Raw genomic sequence first — 18,888 nt, 5'->3', positions numbered from 1 at the left:
CCTATTTATTACACTGACATATGTTTTCTTTAATATGGTTAACGCCGTAATATCACTTTGCCGTGTCCCATTATTTCATAGGTGATATAAAAGAACGACATTCCACGTCGAACAGAATATTTCGACTGAATTGAAAAGTGATCAAGTATTCAAGAACAAAATGAAAATAAATAAGAGGATCCAGACTGAGTGCTTGCTCAACAATATAGTTGACCAAGATTTCCAAGCTATGTTGTTTCCTTTGAACGTTGTACAGTCTTGCTTTTTAATGCCTAGGTTCAACATCATTAACAATTTCATTACTCCTGACAGCCATGTGTCCTTTTATATACAGTCCATAATCGGTTGTACAGTTCTTACATTGAGCCACGTCATTCGTTTTTTATATTATTACGGTGGTTCTGGAACTGGTGTTATTAGATTTTTGCTTTGTTTCGATTTAATATTTTATTTTGTAATGTCAATTATTACATATATTGTCAATTCATTCCAGAGAAATTTTGTCGTTGAACTTATCATCATATTGCAACATGTGCTTGACTTTTTAAAAACTGACAAACAAGAATTTATCTATAAACACAAGATCCAAAATTGGCTCTGTGTATTGTTGGTTGTTAGTATGTACGTGTTTCTTTGGCTTGAGAATTGTGTTGTTGGTTTTGATATTCTTAAATTGCTGGTAAATTTTGTTGTGATCGTACCACCGATGATTTTTGATATGCAAGTGGTTTACGTTACGCGATCTGTTGTAATTATCAAAGATGAGTTGATTGCTTGGATTCATAAAATGGAAGAATATAAAAATATACATATCAGACCTGAAGAAGAAGTATTACGTTGTGCAGTCTCAGAATATGATATGTTCCATACATATACTGATATAATTAAAGCATTTCATTTAAGCAACAAAGTGTATGAGTTTTCGGTAAGTTGAAGTCCTTATGCCATCATTTAACGGACTGTCTGTCCGTTACGGGCAAGAGAATTAACAATGCAACTGAAGTGGATACGGTTCATATATTTCTTGTATCGAAGATGTTTGATGTACCTATATTATGTTAATATTCTTAAAGGAATTTGATTTTGCAATAACGTTTTTCCGTTTTTCATACGTTAGCTTGTATTAAATGAAGTTCCTGGTACCAGACAGAAAAAAAATATCATAGGCTTGACTATTTCACATTCTCAGATGTATGAACATTGTTTTAGATTACAGCCTTTGGGTTACAAACATTTATGCATATTTTAATGAATTTGCAATATATGCTCGAGTATGAGAAACCGACTACTGAAGAAACAATAGTAAGTGTTAGAAATATTACACGTGGGCGTAAAATATTCAAAGTTGTATTATAAGTTGAATAGTTTTAGTGTAAGATTTGATTTCATTTTACAGGTTCAAACAATGTTTATTACAATGTTCGTCGTGATTTTGAATATCAAGAACTTTCTGTTATTGGTAACATTGAGCATTGCCTGTGAAAATTTCTATACAACTATAAATCTTGCTGAAAGTTGCTGTGCTCAGATTTTAAGTAATGCTATATCTACAGGTCAGTCCGAAGTGATAAACGAAAATATGAGAGTTTGAAATCGTCTTTTTATAACGATTTTTGCTAATTATGCACAAAAGCGAACTTTCCGTTACTAGTTTAATTGTCCAGGAATGTACGCGGTTGCAAATTTTATTTGTTAATACAAGAAGGTGAAATGTTAGAAAAACAATTACCTACGTTTTCCGTCTTCTTACATTTTTCAGGCATGCGCAAGACTTGCAAGAACGTGTTGCGGCTGAACCGCGCGTCGTCGCGCAAGATGTCGGCGTTCGGCGTGTTCGAACTCAACGCAACGTTCCCGCTGCGGCTGTTCAGCGTAATCGTGATCTACACCGTCGTACTGCTGCAGTTCGCCTTTTTAACGTAGATTATACCTTAGTAGTAACTTGGTCTCGAAACATTTTCAACTGAGTTCTCATGATACAGAGAACTACACAACTTTTAGAAACATATCAAATTATAAGTTTTGATTTGTGTTGCAAAGCCATTGGGGAGGTGGTTGGTGTGGGGTTGCTTAATGTTCGCCACTTGCTTGGCGCTTGGTCACTTTTCTTTTGACATGTATTCGGTTTATAAAACAGAGAACTGCAAAATATATTATTTTGCCTAGTACTGTAGGCTCAGAACAGGATCGCAGCGACGTCTTTTTCTAACTGTATTTATTAGAGAGGGGCGAGTAAACTATCTCACAGGCGAGATATTTACCTATTGTCATGGTGCACAGGATTGCTTAGCCTACTCTACCAAATTTAAATTTTACTTACTTACTTCGTATCTAATTAAATTTCAAATACATTAAGGATTTGCTACCTTAGCAAACAATACTAAGTTGTAAACCTCTTTACTTCTCTCTATACGAGGTTTGCTACTTCAGCCAAATCCACCAGTAATCCAGGTATGTTAGATTTTGAAAGGGCGTGACAATATACTTCACATTACGAAAGTTCACTTATTATTTTATAAATACTTTGTATTGTACCCTTTGTACCCCATAAAATATTTATAGGTATATTACACAATAACAATATTAGATAAATACTTAAATACTAAAATCGACTAACTACAAAGTACTACATAGGTACCTACTTAAGTTATTTCTTACCAATGTTACGTACTATAGTGATATAGCTATACTATTAACTTTAAAAAAAGTGGATGTAAATGGTTACAAGTAGATGTTAAAATAAATCAGATGATACGGGTTATTATTTTTATTCACAATACCAATGCTAAGACGTGCATATTGTTAAAAGCAGAGCAAATAAGAGAGAACCCACACTAGCGTCTCCCGAGCGTCGGCGTGTAGTCAACTCTATGGCTGCTGCTCGACGCAACGTTGGCGCAACTGTGTGTATATAACCATTCGTTTTTTCATCAGGTAATTTTATTTAATCAGCGGCAAGGCAAGCCATTGTCATTATGAGCAATTAGCAATGTACAAATTGCAGAACATTCCCAAAAAGCGGAAACGTTCTCGAGAATGTTCTCAGAACATTCCTGCAACATGGAAATTATCGTTTAAACAATTGTCCAAAATCATTGTAGTTACTCGGGAGGATTAGGTAAATATTGTACAAACTATATGCTTTACGCGATAAATAAATTCTCGTTCTCGAGAACATTCTCAGAAGTTACCGAGAAATTCTCATGTGGAAAGTTCCGCAACTTTGGAAAGTTCTCGTGAGTGCGTTGCTATGAGCAATAATCTTATATTCTGCATCCACATGCTCTCAGAAATATTGATATCAATAATCCAACTCATTTTTATACCAAATATTTTACATAATTAAAATTGGCCTTAGTTATATTCTTTTTCTACTAGTGTACTTTTATCCGTCATATACATAGTCACGAACGAACATATTAATACTCCTTATAAAAGTCTACAGGTCTATTGCCCAAAAAAGCACTTGTGTCGTTTTAGAGACATTACGACACGGTAAACTAGTGCGGAGTAGCAGGTGCCACATACCGATACATTGCTACCAACGTGACAAACGATTGAATGCATACAGTTTTTATTAAAAAAAAAAAAAAACAACGGGTTGCACTCCGGGAGTGCCGACAGAAGTGAAAACTCAATGACTAGTCCAAAATGTCTGCAGCACTATGTATAATTGACCCATCCTCCTTTCTATTGAAAAACTTTAGTTCCAAAATTGCTGGTCAGTGAGCTTGTTTAAAATTGTAGCGTTCATTGTTTAAAATTCGAATAGAAATTGTAAAGTTACCTTGCAGACCTCGCATCTAAATATATTTGGTCATGATATTTTGAGTTTTATTCACCAGTACTACAGTTCACTTTTATTAGCGATTTCATCAAAATGTAGTTTTATTGAATTATATTTGAGTGATATAAAGCTAGAATGTAACAGTGAGATCCTCGTATTTCAACCCAAACAAGATTAGAACCTTTTTCATGCAATGTCATTGAGTTTTTCTTTATTGATTTAAATGCCATCTAAATGAGTGGCCATCTAAACCTTACGGTCACGTGATCGCCTTACGCTGTCTAGAGTTTATCATTTTTTCCCCACCTCAAAAAGTGCCTAGCGCCGCTAAAGAAGTTTTCACTTCAAAAAACAAATTGGTACTAAGTTCATTACTACCAACATAATAAAAAATACTTTTTTTGATATCATCACTACTGGAAGGTGGACTTCTAAGGCCCGTACCGTAACACACTTATACCCTACAGCAACACGACCCTGGTGCGGTGCGGTAGTGTGTAACATAGATGTAACATAGTGTGTAATATCACTTTGCCGTGTCCCATCATTTCATAGGTGATATAAAGAACGAAATTCCACGTCGAACAGAATATTTCGACTGAATTGAAAAGTGATCAAGTATTCAAGAAATGTGTAATACAAGAAGTATTCAAAAAATGAAAATAAACAAGGGGATCCAGACTGAGTGCTTGCTCAACCATATAGTTGATCAAGATTTCCAAGCTATGTTGTTTACTTTGAACGTTGTACAGTCTTGCTTTTTAATCTTTATTAAACTATATATAGCAGTAGACAACCTACTTTCATCATTAATTATTAACAGTCAATTTTCATTGGACTTAATAGTCCTAATACATGAATTCTTGAAAAGGACTCATACATTTGATTACAGATAAGGTTCGTTTAGTACAATGTACATAATTTATTTCTCCTTCTAATATTATGATTACCGCCATAACATTACCTTGCCGTGCCTCACATTTTCCTGAGTAATATTTAAAGTTTCAAAGAAATTACACGAATAACAGGATTTTTCAGCAAAACGAACTAAAATGAAAAGTGATGAAGTCGTCAAGAACAAAATTCAAATAAACAGGAGGATTCAAACTGAGTACCTGATGAACAATATACTTGATAAAGATTTCCAAGCTATGTTGTTTCCTCTAAGCTTTGTACAGTCTTGCTTTTTAATGCCTAGGTTCAGCATCATTAACAATTTCATCACTCCTGACAGCCATGTGTCCTTTTATATACAGTCCATAATCGGTTGTACAGTTCTTACATTGAGCCACGTCTTTCGTTTTTTATTATTATACTATTACGATGGTTCTGTCAGTTTTTTGCTTTGTTTCGATTTAATATTTTATTCTTTAATGTCAATTATTACATACATTGTAAATTCATTCCAGAGAAACTTTGTCGTTGAACTTATCATCATATTGCAACATGTGCTTGACTTTTTAATAACTGATAAACAAGAATTTCTCTATAAACACAAGATCCACAATTGGCTCTGTGTATTGTTGGTTGTTAGTATATACGTTTTTCTTTGGCTTGTGGGTTGTGTTCTTGGTTTTGATATTCTTAATTTGCTGGTGAATTTTATTGTGGTCGTACCACCGATGGTTTTTGATATGCAAGTAGTTCACGTAATGCGATCTGTTGTGATGATCAAAAATGAGTTGATCGCTTGGATTCATAAAATGGAAGAAATTAAGAACATACATATCACACCTGAAGAAGAAGTATTACATTCTGCAGTCTCGGAATATGAAATGTTCAGTACATATACTGATATAATTAAAGCATTTCGTTTAAGCAACAAAGTGTATGAGTTTTCGGTAAGTTGAAGTCCTTATGCCATCATTTGACGGACTGTCTGTCCGTTACGGGCAAGAGAATTAACAATGCAACTGAAGAGGATACGATTTATATACATATTTCTTGTATCGAAGATGTTTGATATATTCTTAAAGGAATTTGATTTTGCAATAAAGTATTTCCGTTTTTCATACGTTCATCATCATCATCATCTCAGCCATAAGACGTCCACTGCTGAACATAGGCCTCCCCCTTGGACCTCCATACGTACCGGTTGGAAGCGACCCGCATCCAGCGTCTTCCGGCGGCCTTAACAAGGTCGTCTGTCCATCTGTGGGTGGACGTCCTACGCTGCGCTTGCTAGTCCGTGGTCTCCACCATACGTTAGCTTGTATTAAATGAAGTTCCTGGTACCAGACAGAATGAAAATATCATAGGCTTGACTATTTCACATTCTCAGATGTATGAACATTGTTTTAGATAACAGCCTTTGGGTTACAAACATTTATGCATATTTTAATGAATGTGCAATATTTGCTCGAGTATGAGAAACCGCGTACTGGAGAAACAATAGTAAGTGTTAGAAAAAATACGCATCTGCGTAAAATATTCAAACTTGTATTATAAGTTGAATAAAGTTTTAGTGTAAGATTCGTTTTCATTTTACAGGTTCAAACAATGTATTTTATAATGTTCGTCGTGATTTTGAATATCAAGAACTTTCTGTTATTGGTAACGTTGAGCATTGCCTGTGAAAATTTCTATACAACTATAAATCTTGCTGAAAGTTGTTGTGCTCAGATTTTAAGTAATGCTAAATCTACAGGTCAGTCCCAAGTGATAAACGAAAATATGAGGGTTTGAAATAGTCTTTTTATAACGATTTTTGCTTATTATGCACAAAACCGAACTTTCCGTTACTAGTTTAATTGTCCAGGAATGTACGCGATTGCAAATTTTATTTGTAAATGTTAGAATGTGTGTTGTCCTCATTAGATTGGTATGATCGTGTGTAGAGCCCTTACACTATGCCTGTATTTTTTATGTCTATGCATGTTGTCTCTGGTTTCACTCTCTTCCTTTCTGTCAGCCATAGCGTTAACATCCAATATTAATTTGATGTCTAGTTTATTTAATATATTACTATCATTTGACAAATGCAAGTTGTACTTTATTCTGAGCAATAAATGGACTTCTTCAAGCTTATAAGTGAGTTATAATTTCCATCACCTTCAGCCGGCCCTCGCTCCCATCTCTGTGTCATGCGGTACAGATGCACTGCCTAAGACCCTAGGACCTCAACAGTAAATACAAGAAGGTGAAATGTTAGAAAAACAATTACTTACGTTTTCCGTCTTCTTGCATTTTCCAGGCATGCGCAAGACTTGCAAGAACGTGTTGCGGCTGAACTGCGCGTCGCTGTGCAAGATGTCGGCGTTCGGCGTGTTCGAACTCGACGCAACGTTCCCGCTGCGGCTGCTCAGCGTAATCGTGATCTACACCGCCGTACTGCTGCAGTTTGCCTTTTTATCGTAGAATTGTACCCTACTACTACTTGGTGTTGATACTCTTAACGGAATTCTTAAGATTCAGAGAACTGCTCGGTATTTTACCTGGCACAGTACCAAATTGTTTTATATGTCATACCACTGTCACCTGCTAAACTGAAAGTGATAATTATTTAATGTTCTTATAAAAATATTTGACTTGATCGGTTGAACGTACCTACATGATTCCAAAAAAAAACAGATTATTACACGTGATTATTTTTATTGACAAAACCATTAAAACCATACAAAACCATACAATGATTAAGTCCCGTGTTAGTTATAAAAGTATGAGTGAAAATCTTGTTAGTTTAAATCCATATAAAACCATACAACCCCAAGACATGTATATTATTAAAAACAGAACACGTAAACGTCGAGCATTGCTTATGGCAACGCGAATTGCAACAAGACGACCGTGTAGGAGCCGACTAGCGCAGCGAGTCGCAGCGGTAACGCAGCGTCGACGGGAAGCGCGCCGACGGCCTTGAAGCGGCACGGCCGACTACTGGACAATCGCAGAGCGTTCTTGGCTGATCGCGTCGTCGCCACTGCAAAATAATAGAGGCATATAGATTAAAACCTTTTAGTATGAGCACAGTATAATAAATAGTACTAACGTACAGTATGGACACTCCCTGCCTCCCGTTGAAAGTGCCGCCCACCCGCTCTCGGTTACCTCTCAGTTACCGGCTGGCAAGGACGACGACGCGGTGCGCAGAGCGGAGGCCACGTAAAATATTAAACAAATATTTACAAATCCTTTTGTAATGGGCGTGTGTTGTGCTGTGTACGGTTGTTTAAGCTCTATAAACGACAAAACTAAAAGAAAGTTCCACAGATTCCCATTGTATGAATCAAGGCAAGTACATACCCAGTTATTTTTAAAGTGTTTTAGGTATGTTTTAGTAGAATACCAACTTACAATAGGTACTTATGTTTAGTATTTCTTTTACCCTATCTATTTTAGACCTAAACCTATCAGATCACACTGAAAACAACACAATATCTATATGAACAAAAAATCATGTTTTCAACTTTATTTTGGTGGCCTGAATTTCCTTACAAAAATTTTGTTACTTCGTTTATACTGATTCAAAATAGGAAACTGTTGTATAAATCGAGCTTAGATACCCACCTTACAGCATAATATGATTCTTATTTCTTCCTAATTCGCGCAATGAGTTTTGGGTCATTGAGGTCATCGAACTTGTCAACAAAATGGCGGGAACCCTAGCACGTCTTATCTCACTCACACAAGCATGGTACGCATTCACCTACACGAGCTTAGACTGTGTGCGTAGGAACGCGTTTGTTTCATACATTTGATCGCCAGTGTCCGGGGTGTGGTATGAGTTAAGGTTATGCGACTGAGTTCAAAGCCATTTTTCGCTAGTAAGTAATTTTAGACACCAGTGAATAAAAAAAAACAAAAAATACGAAAACGAAGAAAAACTAAAAAAATTAAAATGTGTGAAGATTGTGACCCCTATTAGGATTTAAGTCTTTATTTCGTGAACTCTATTTTGTAGCACCTGATGGTTGTAAATTTTAATGCCATGGTCGGAGATCTATGTACCTACTCTACACAACTTCTACCAAGTAGTTGGAAATGCCAAGAGAATCTGTCCACGAAAGTGGAAAAGTTCAAAATAAAGCAGCTCGTTTGCTACCTTATTCATAAAAATAAACTCACAATCATGCCGACGACCCACAAGAACACAGGCCGCGGTACGCGAAGCTCGCACGCCAGTGTATAGACCCTCCATCTCATGCCCCACAAAAGCCTGTATAACCAACGCCTTTGCAATCCATGCTATAATGCCGGTGGAATGGCTGATTAACACGCCGCTCCTTGTTTTCGTGTTTAACTGAGGGAAAAAATGCTAATTCATTAAAAAATATATATATAACCAACTATCAAGCTACTAGACAGATCTCATGGTTACGTCTTTACATTTATTTTAGATTTTATTATAGAAACATTCTAGACTAGTATTTTATATACAATTTTTTGAGTTAGACGATCTTTTTGTGAAATTCTTAGTATTAAATTTGATCTGTATAATAATCCAATATTATGGAATAATATTATCATCAATAAATTGCACCGATAATTAGCTTAAGATAATATATACCTATACGTAATAACAACTACCCATACATAAGTGCTTGTTGCTAGGCCTACATGAATAAAGTATATTTGAACTTTATGTCCCCAGTTTTTTAATATATTTTTGTTTAAATCTACAACATATAAACTTATACTCTCACAAAGCATAAAAAATGTAATTGAAGGTGAATATACCTACACTTTTGTAAACTACTTATGTTTAAACACTTTAAAACTTTTAAGATAGTAAACTGATAAATAAATAAATATTATTAAGGACATTTTTACACACTTTTTGTTACACTTATTATGCTGAGAAAATACGCCAAGTTTCGTAACTTTATCTTAACTACAAGGGGATGCTCAACCACTTTGAAATTTTGTATGTTGTATGAAACCCAAAAAAAAAGTATTTATTATTCAGATTTTTATTTAAGTATCTGTTTTCACACTATTTGCACATGTCATTTATAAGTTTTAAAGTAGAAAAACATTTTTATTTATATTTTTTATAATTGTTCAAAAGTAAGATTTTTTGATTTCACCTAAAAAAAATCATAAAAATAGAAATAAAATGTTTATTTACTTAATAACTTTTAAATCACACTTTCTAATAATGTCAAACTACTACTTACATAAAAATCTAAAAAATAACAATTTAATGTTTTTGGATTTCATACAACTTTGAAAAATTTCAAAGTATTTGAGCACCCCCTTGTAGTTGAGATAAGATTTTAAAACTTGGCGTATTTTGTCAATATAATAAGTGCAACAAAATGAGGGGGTGCCGCTTCTTCTAGCTAGAGTTTGAATTTTTCCCATACAAACGTGAACCACCCTAATGTAGATGCAATTTTTAATGAATGGTACTCACTTCAGTAAGTTTAGCCCACATAATGAGCACTGCGATGTACACTAATGATTGTGTGAAAAGTGTGAATGCGTGAAAGAATATCTGAAAAATATAGAAATGATTTAAAATCAATCATAGGAAAAACAAACACACTGCTAAACGTAGCAAGCAGATAGCGTACGGTGAATTGAAACGCAGATTTCATCAGATTAGTACTATTTACTAATTGGTCATAAACTTCAAACAGTTTCTTTGCTTCGTCTCTGTTGTCGACATCTAACTCTTCGTATACTTCTATGGCGATATCTTGTCCACCTTCAGTTAAATTCTCAGTTTCATGTTTCCTTCTTGAACTTCTTGTATTTCTTATTTCTTGTACTGGACTGTCTATGTTTATAAAGTTAGTTTGATAATTGTATTTTTTTTGTTCAGAGGAATATTTACTCATAACTTTAGACCACGTTTTGAATTTTAAAGCCAAAAATCTGATTACGAAGATTATGAAAACCATTTCAAAGTCGACGATGATGCTGAGACCTAGAAACAAGCATCTGTACCAATTCCAGTATGGATCTAATACGATTTTTGGAATGGTGACCCCAATATATAAATACATCAGAATTCCACAAGCAATCTTCAACTTTCTTTTTACCGCTTTAGACGACAGGTCACTTCTTTCAAAATTGTAAATTTCCTGGAGTACTTTGAGTAATGCTACAAATACCTTACTCAATCTCATGTTATGACAACTTATGATGACGAAAGAAAACACATGTTGTCCATATATCACAAGATAATACAGTTTGAGGGAAATCTCCTCTAATTCTGTGCTTTGGAAAGTAGAAGAGAATAAAAAAAGCAAAATACAATTTACGCTTATTGTAATAAGCATTTCCTTGCAGCTAATGGTTGAAGCAATTCCATCACGAACGGAGTACTTGCGGATACAAAAAATAGAACTAAGAACGTGAAGTGGTCTAGTCAAATCCAAAAAAGTATCCATGTTTCTTAAGCGAGTAATATAAATGAATTGTGAGAAGTCACTTAGCTGTTACACGAAACCGGAGTGAAATATTATAAGGCAGCCTAATGGATTGATTTCATACTAGTGACATACATGTATACAGGGTGTAATCGTTAAGTGTGGCCAATCGATATAATAACGAATTTGCCCCTTTCAAGCTAATTAGAATTAATAATAAGTCGTATCCGTGGATAACCTATAACAGCGGTCGGCAACAAGCGGCCCGCGGGCCGCATGCGGCCCGCGAACCTCTCGCTTGCGGCCCGCGAGCCTCCCTGGGTATTTTGTATGTAATATTCACAAACGACAATGTCTGCTAAAGTCACAAATATTACCAAAGTGCGGCCCGCGTCAACTTCGTTAACTACTATGTGGCCCTTGGCTGCTAAAAGGTTGCCGACCGCTGACCTATACTATTTAAAACATGATGAAGCTGCGTGATGAGGCGCACGCTCGCTGTAAATTGACCAAGACAGACTCCCACATACAATATTATAAAGATTTAAAGCACATTGTAAATTCAGCGATTTACAATGAAAAAAAGGCATACTTCAACCACCATATTAATAGTAACCTTAAAAACCCAAAAGATCTATGGAAAAATATAAAAAAGGACATCGCTAACTTTAAACCAAAAGATACCGAGTTACCAACACATTTATTTAATCCAGAAAAAAAGAATGAACACTTTCTGACTCTTCCTGGCGAAGACAGCGTGGATATCTCCCTTTTAACAAAATATGAGTTTGACAGATTTGGTGCTGAAGCACATTTTCTCTCAAACCAGTAACGGAGACTATAGTGTTCAATATAATAAAGTCAATTTCTTCTAATGCTCAAGGCATTGATGGTATACCCATGAATATGGTGCTATTAACCTTGCCTCATACGCTTTCGCTAATTACTAGCATAGTTAATAATTCCATAGAAACAGGCGTCTTTCCCGAAACATGGAAATCAGCCATTATTAAACCTATCCCAAAAACATCCAATCCAGCAAGTTTTAAAGATCTCCGTCCAATAAGTATATTACCCTTTTTATCAAAAATAGTAGAAAAATCGGTTAGTTTTCAGTTAACAGAGTATCTAGAGGCGAATGAAATTCTGCCGAAGAAACAGTCAGGGTTCAGAAAGTCTCGTAGTACCACCACTGCCTTACTAGACGTAGTAGATAACATCTTAGCGGATCGAGACGGCGGTAAAAATGTCATGCTGGTGCTGTTAGATTTTTCTAGCGCATTTGATACCATTAATACTACGCTCTTACTTTCCAAAATGGCATTTTATGGATTTGATATACGTTCTCTTAACTGGTTTGCGAGTTATCTCACTGGACGCACACAATCTGTTGAACTTCGAGATGAAAATGGTTCAATATCGATCTCCAGTCCGCTGCCCGTTATACGTGGAGTTCCACAAGGATCAATTTTAGGCCCATTGCTTTTTATCTTGTATAGTGCTGATATTATTACCAATATAAAGTATTGCAACTATCATCAATATGCCGATCATTTACAAATTTATATACCATTTGAACCCAACGAAATGTCCTCAGCAGTGAGTAAATTGAACTTGGACTTGGATCAAATCGCGCAGTGGTGTAAAGCAAACAATCTCGTTCTAAATTCTAGTAAATCAAAGCTGATGTTGTTTGGTCCTGATAAACTGCTGCGTGACCTAGCGCCTCCGCAGGTTTCAGTCGCGGGCGATGTTTTGGAGTGCGTTTCTATAGCTCGAAATCTAGGTCTGCTTATGGATAGTAAGATGCGATTTGAAAAACATGCTCTAGAACTCGTCAGCAACTGTTTTTATAGGCTTAAAGTATTATATCGCGTCCGTGATTTTATTAACGTCGATTTACGCATAAACCTTTGTGACACGCTTATTCTGTCCAAATTGAGTTACGCTGATGCCGTCTTTGGGGCGTGTATGCTGGCGCGTACCTCGGTATTAATTCAACACATTCAAAATGCTTGTGCCCGTTTTTGCTTCTCTGTTCCTAGCCGTTCTCACATCACACCATTTTTGAACCGTAATAATCTGTTAAATATGACTGCCAGACGTACCTTGCACTTGGCTTCATTGCTCTTTGGAGTCATTCGCGATAAACAGCCGTCTTATCTATTTGAAAAACTAGAGTTTTCGAAAGGCCATGTACGAGGTGCTCTCAAACTTAACTTTACTCAACATAGTACGTCCGCTTTTCGTGGCAGCTTCCGATATGCTGCAACGAAATGTTGGAATAATTTACCGCCACCAATCAGAAACTGCAAATCCGTTACCTCTTTTAAGCACAACCTAAAAAAGTATTTACTCGCAACCCAACACAGTTTTTAACTAAGCGGACATATTCCAAAAGATATATGTATGTACTTACATATTCATGAACACTAAGAAATATTTGTGATCTCTCTCTCTCTCTCTCTCTCTCTTTCTTTCTGTTATACACGTGTTCTGTTTCTGTTTATTAGTTTTAAGTTTTAGTTGTTAATTTTGGGTGCCCTGAAAACCAGCGCAATGTCTTACAGACACTGCTTATGCTGAGCGGCATCCTATTTGGTGTATGTTTACTGTATTGTTAACTTTATGTTGTACTTACCTAATGTATGTTTTTTTACGCCAAATAAATATTTTCTATTTCTATTCTATTTTCTATAATTCCGTAAATATAACAAATATCAGAAAACTTCAAATTAATATCGAAGTTTTCTGATATCTGTTATATTTACGGAATTATAGCCTGGCTACACTTAACGATTACATCCTGTATGATATGAGCCAAATAAGATGTCCTCTTTTTAGTCTTTTAAAAATAATATTAAATCCTGATAGTATTTTATCAGGCCTTTGCCATGTTGCATTACTATCTTGCTTTATTTAATGATTACGTCCCGGTACACATTTTTTTTTTTACTTTAAACAAGCAATTAAATTATAGTCTTCTATTACTTTCGATTGCCTCTTTAACCTTGGAATTCAATTATATTAAAAGTCATTGCAAGGATGTTCGATGTAAAATTAATCATTAATGGACCATCATATCATAAACATCAATTTTTAAATTACTACATTGTTTATTGGTCGATTAGACAAATTTATTTTTCTTTTAAATTCAAGTTGTTTCAGAGGGCTTGTTCTAGGTGCCAGCCTCACAATATTTAGACTGGAATATTTTAGAAATCAGTAATAATACGTCCACTGCAGAAAAATCAGTCCAATAAAAATGTTACTTGACAACGAAATAGATAGAGACTTCCAAATGATGCTTTTACCTTTGAACATTCTGGAATTCCTCTACTGCCAACCGAAATTCCAGATTACACGAACATATATCGCTCCAAACGGCATACGAGAAAATCTGCTTTGTACATTAGGTGTTCTTATAATGATCCTTGCGAATGTAAGCTATGTATCTATTAACAGTTACATTCCTGGCAATGACGAAGTAAGTGAAGTGGTAAATTTTGTTTTTTGTACCGATGCAGCATTTTACATTGTATATAGTCTATTACTATACGCCATGAACATAATCCAAACAGAAAAATATGTGCAACTCATTATTAAAATGCAGAATGCTTATAGAATACTCCATAATAAAAATGGTTTGAAAAGATTCCAAAAGAGCAACTGGATCTTTGTTGTTGGTGTATTCCTTTTCTATTTCTCATACAATTTAAGTTATACAGTCTTTAATATTTATCGAGTAGCGCATCTCTTTTATAACTTAGTTTTATTCTACTTTGACGTGAATATTATTGTCGCTATACGGATAGTAATGTTTTTGGAATATGAGCTAATACTTTGGAAAAATGAATTGAATGAATTTCTGAAAACTTGTTCGACGACGAATCACAAACAGCTTGTCAAACACTTAGCGGATGTCAGTCATAAAGAAAGACTACTTTTGAGCGCTTATTCAGACATCTATGGAGCTTTTAACCTATGCCGCAGTGTTTTCGGCATGTCTGTGAGTACCTTTTTAATTACTTACTGAATTTTATGTCAATAAAATCAATATCCAAAAAAAATATGTCATCTCAATTGCTCATCAACGGGCAAAAAATATGAAAATGTATACAATAAGCATCTAAATAAGCTTATTTAAGCTCTTTTCACTTGACAAAATTGTGAGTTTTGTGATTCTAAACTCATCTTTCGTTCCTAACGTCCGGTCAAAATGTTAAAACATCTGTGCGGCAACCTTAAGCCGACCACTGACTAACAGAGGCCGCCCGACGATATCGGCCTGTCAGTTAGAACAAAAATATGACAGCTCCGAACAACTGACAGGCCGATATCGTCCGGCGGACTGGTAATCAGTGGGCCCCTTTAAAGGCAGGGACACACTTATCCCACGTACGCAACGTTATGCAATGCATTATGACATCTGAACCCTGAAATTTGTATGCTTAGAAACATACTTGTCATGCGTTGCGTTGCGTACCTATGACAATTATGTTTCTAAGCGTACAAATTTCAGGGTTCAGATGTCATAAGGCATTGCATACGTTGCGTACGTGGGATAAGTGTGTCCCGAGCTTTAATAGTTACACATTTTGTTATTCTGAGTATACCTATACAATTTTATTTTCAGATATTGTTGCTCTTGGTGGAAGGGTTTGGACATCCTCTACTCTACATCCAATTATTCATAGATATCGGCGAAACCCATGCAGACAATGCCCAAGTAAAAATTATAACTTTTTAGTTTTTAACATAGTACATTATCAAATCAAATCAAAAAAATATTTATTTCGAACAAAAGTTCATAATGTTCTGTAACATACTAATACTTTAATGAAGTGTAGTTCAAAATTGTTACTGCGTGGGATTTCTGAAATATAGGAGCGGATCAAAAAAGAGTTAAGTAAGACGACATGTGTGTTGTGTCCCGTTTCATGAAAACGTGTAACTTGTGGAAGCCTTTATTAAATTCTTTATTTAGAAATATACTTTATGTTACAAGGAAAATAAGATACGCTAGGGCCGAAAGAAGGAAGTTGAAGGTTTCCCAAGCTATGTTCCATCTTGTAGATGAATATTGTTGTTTGTTTCAGGCTGTCTCTTTCATTAGTCTGCTGATAACTTCTGTATGGATATTGAAGACCTTGTCGCTATTTTGCTGTTTGAGCGTGGTGTGTCAAAGGTTCTACTTGGCTGTAGTTGAAGTGGAAAGAACCTGCGCGGTAGTACGTTGCGATGAGGGGTGCCTTGGTAAGTCAGACAATAGCACCAAATAACCCCACCCCAGTTTTGAATTAAGGTCTCTGCCCAGTACACCGTATCATACCATGACCGTAGGAACGTGTCAGGCAAAAAAATATTCTTTGTATTAAAAAGTATGAGACTATGCCCACTAGCCCGTTCCGTCACCGACCATACCCGTCGCGTGCCATGCACGGACCGTCAAAGGCGAGGATATTTTGCCGGTGCCGAAACGTTCCGTGCATGGCACGCAACGTTGCCAGAACGGTGCTTGCAGGCGGCGAAACGGTGAGCATACGGGTTATAACAGCTTATGGTGACCGTTCTAAGCCCGTTATAAACGCGTTGCCATATTTCTTGCTCGCTCTTGCCAGTCTGATAACTATTTACTCGCTCTTTCTGACGAGTATTGCTCTCACGAATAAAACGCGGGTACTAAGGGGATGAAACGCGGATGCTACGGGGATTATAGGCGGATGCTACGGGGAAGATACGCGGTTACTACGGGCACTAAACCCGTTATGTACGGATATGAAACAATGTGGACACGGTGTAGTGGGCATAGTAGTCCGTATCGCGCTACATTCCGTGCCTGATACGTTCACAGTACGGTCATGGTATGATACGGTGTAGTGGGCAGAGACCTTTAGGGATAGGGAAATAATTACGGGTACCTGCCATAAATATTATGATTATAAATATTCTGCTGATATCAAATCCAAGCACCATTTTTATACCTATACCCTCGTAAGTCCCCGTGTACTTGTACAAGTACCAATAAATTCAAGTTTTGAACTCATATAAAAGAAAGTTCAATATTCAAAAGCACAAATATTGCCCTGGGTCTTACGAGGTTAAGGCAAACACTGTTTAGGTTTGTATACTTAGGTACCTATAATTTTGCTATCAGGAAGCTAGGACAATCCGGGTAAGGACCGAGGCGTCCGACACTTCCTTTTCTATTGAAAGCATCACATAATCATAAAAGTCAGTTATTCATAAAAGAAAATGAAGTTACGGACGCTTCGGTCCCGGCCCGGACCGTTCTAGTTTGAGTCATCCTTTAGGCACCTGGTCGAAAAGTGGCAAGCAAGCAACTAAGTAGCTCATTGAGTCTACTCCCTCAAGAAAAATACGTTGATTTAGAATTTTGATAGTCTGAGAATAAAGTGTGTCGGTGCCCCAACTTTAGTACCCAAGTTGCCATATAGTAATTGTATAGAAAAGTGGATACTTACTTATGTTAGGAAACCTACTGTGCCAGTAAATATTACAACTCATTGCTGTTTATTTAGGTACTTGCTTTTCTGTGATTGCAATCAATAGTAGATTGTACAACAAGGGCATAAAGTGACCCATTTTCACCCGAGGCATTTTTTTCAAAATAGTAGACGAGGGTAAAAATGGACATTTATGCCCTTGTTGTACACTCTGCTTTTCACTTCGATTGCGAGGAAAATAAAATTATATTTTTCACGGCAATTTACACCACGAAATTGCCGTAAAGCGAAAGAACATAAATAACATAATACATAACCAATTCCCGCCAACTAATTTTTTTATTAAATTTTCAACATGTGATCAGAGTTTCAGACGCTTGGTTTTCTGCCAAGTCAAACATTTCGGAGCATTTTTGAACGATAATCGACTCCTATTTTATGTGATTTAAGTACTAAATTTAATGACAGAAAATACGAATTTCTAATAAATTGTAGCAAAAATAAAATAATATAACAAGTTTTGTCATCTACACAATTTTATTGCTCAGTAAAATTGTGCAATATGTTTTAACTGTTTGGCTGTTGAGACCGATTACCTTAGTCTTAGATTTTTTTTTTACTTTTATGCTCTAGAGCATAAAATGCGATTTTATGTCGTCTACGCACGACATAAAGGTACACTTTTTGAGCATGAGAAGTGAAAATACATTTCTAAATTTTGGCTTTTCAGTATCCGCGCATCGTCTCTCTAAGAATGTCCAACGTTTTAACGCATGCGTGGGAGCTAGAAACATGATGCGCCCTTTAAACTTGGTGTCGATCGGCGCGGCAACACCGCTTCACATGCTGACGGTGCTTGTTACGTATACTGTAGTGCTACTGCAGTTTGCATTTCTGTAGACCGTAGCTACACTGTTGCAAGAAGGGCTTTCGGCCAGGGTGACCTTGGTTGGTAGTTCGGTACTAGACCTGCTAGCAATATAAATCTGGTGCCATCTTCTAAAGCATCTACACGGCTGGAAACCAGCTTGGTCACCTTGGCCAAAGGCTTGTTTAGTTTTTAACACCATTAAATCTTCTTCTTCTTCCTCGTGTTATCCCGGCATTTTGCCACGGCTCATGGGAGCCTGGGGTCCGCTCTTGACAACTAATCCCAAGAATTAATATAGGCACTAGTTTAACACCATTAAGTTTATTAGGGTATATTATATGCCCTTCATTGCGCCTAAACTATAGGTACAATTGGGTGAGAGTTGAAATAACACTTTGTGAACGTATCTAGAAGAAAACAAAATTCTAAAGATATCTTTTTTTTAAA

General features: G+C 36.1%; 3 protein-coding genes across 3 annotated transcripts; 2 read left to right on the top strand and 1 right to left on the bottom strand.

Annotated features, from left to right (window-relative positions):
- The first annotated feature begins 160 nt into the window (after positions 1-160).
- LOC134800682 (uncharacterized) lies at positions 161-7,145 on the top strand. Its single transcript, XM_063773165.1, has 4 exons — positions 161-347; positions 1,760-1,893; positions 6,410-6,434; positions 6,939-7,145. Exons 1-4 carry the CDS (start codon positions 161-163, stop codon positions 7,142-7,144), a joined length of 552 nt encoding a protein of 183 aa, XP_063629235.1. The 3' UTR covers position 7,145.
- A 397-nt stretch (positions 7,146-7,542) lies between these two features.
- LOC134800681 (uncharacterized) lies at positions 7,543-11,207 on the bottom strand. The gene is made up of 2 exons (XM_063773164.1): positions 10,158-11,207; positions 7,543-7,706 (listed from the first exon to the last, which is right to left on the bottom strand). The coding sequence occupies exons 1-2, from the start codon at positions 11,122-11,124 to the stop codon at positions 7,543-7,545; spliced, it is 1,131 nt and encodes a 376-aa protein (XP_063629234.1). The 5' UTR covers positions 11,125-11,207.
- Positions 11,208-14,370: 3,163 nt separating this feature from the next.
- Positions 14,371-15,139, top strand: LOC134800680 (uncharacterized). Its single transcript, XM_063773163.1, has one exon. It carries the CDS (start codon positions 14,405-14,407, stop codon positions 15,137-15,139), a length of 735 nt encoding a protein of 244 aa, XP_063629233.1. The 5' UTR covers positions 14,371-14,404.
- The last annotated feature ends 3,749 nt before the right edge of the window (positions 15,140-18,888 follow it).

This window comes from Cydia splendana, chromosome 20 (assembly GCF_910591565.1).
Source record: "Cydia splendana chromosome 20, ilCydSple1.2, whole genome shotgun sequence".
Taxonomy (NCBI): Eukaryota; Metazoa; Arthropoda; class Insecta; order Lepidoptera; family Tortricidae; genus Cydia; species Cydia splendana.
This window is presented reverse-complemented; position numbering and strand designations above follow the sequence as displayed.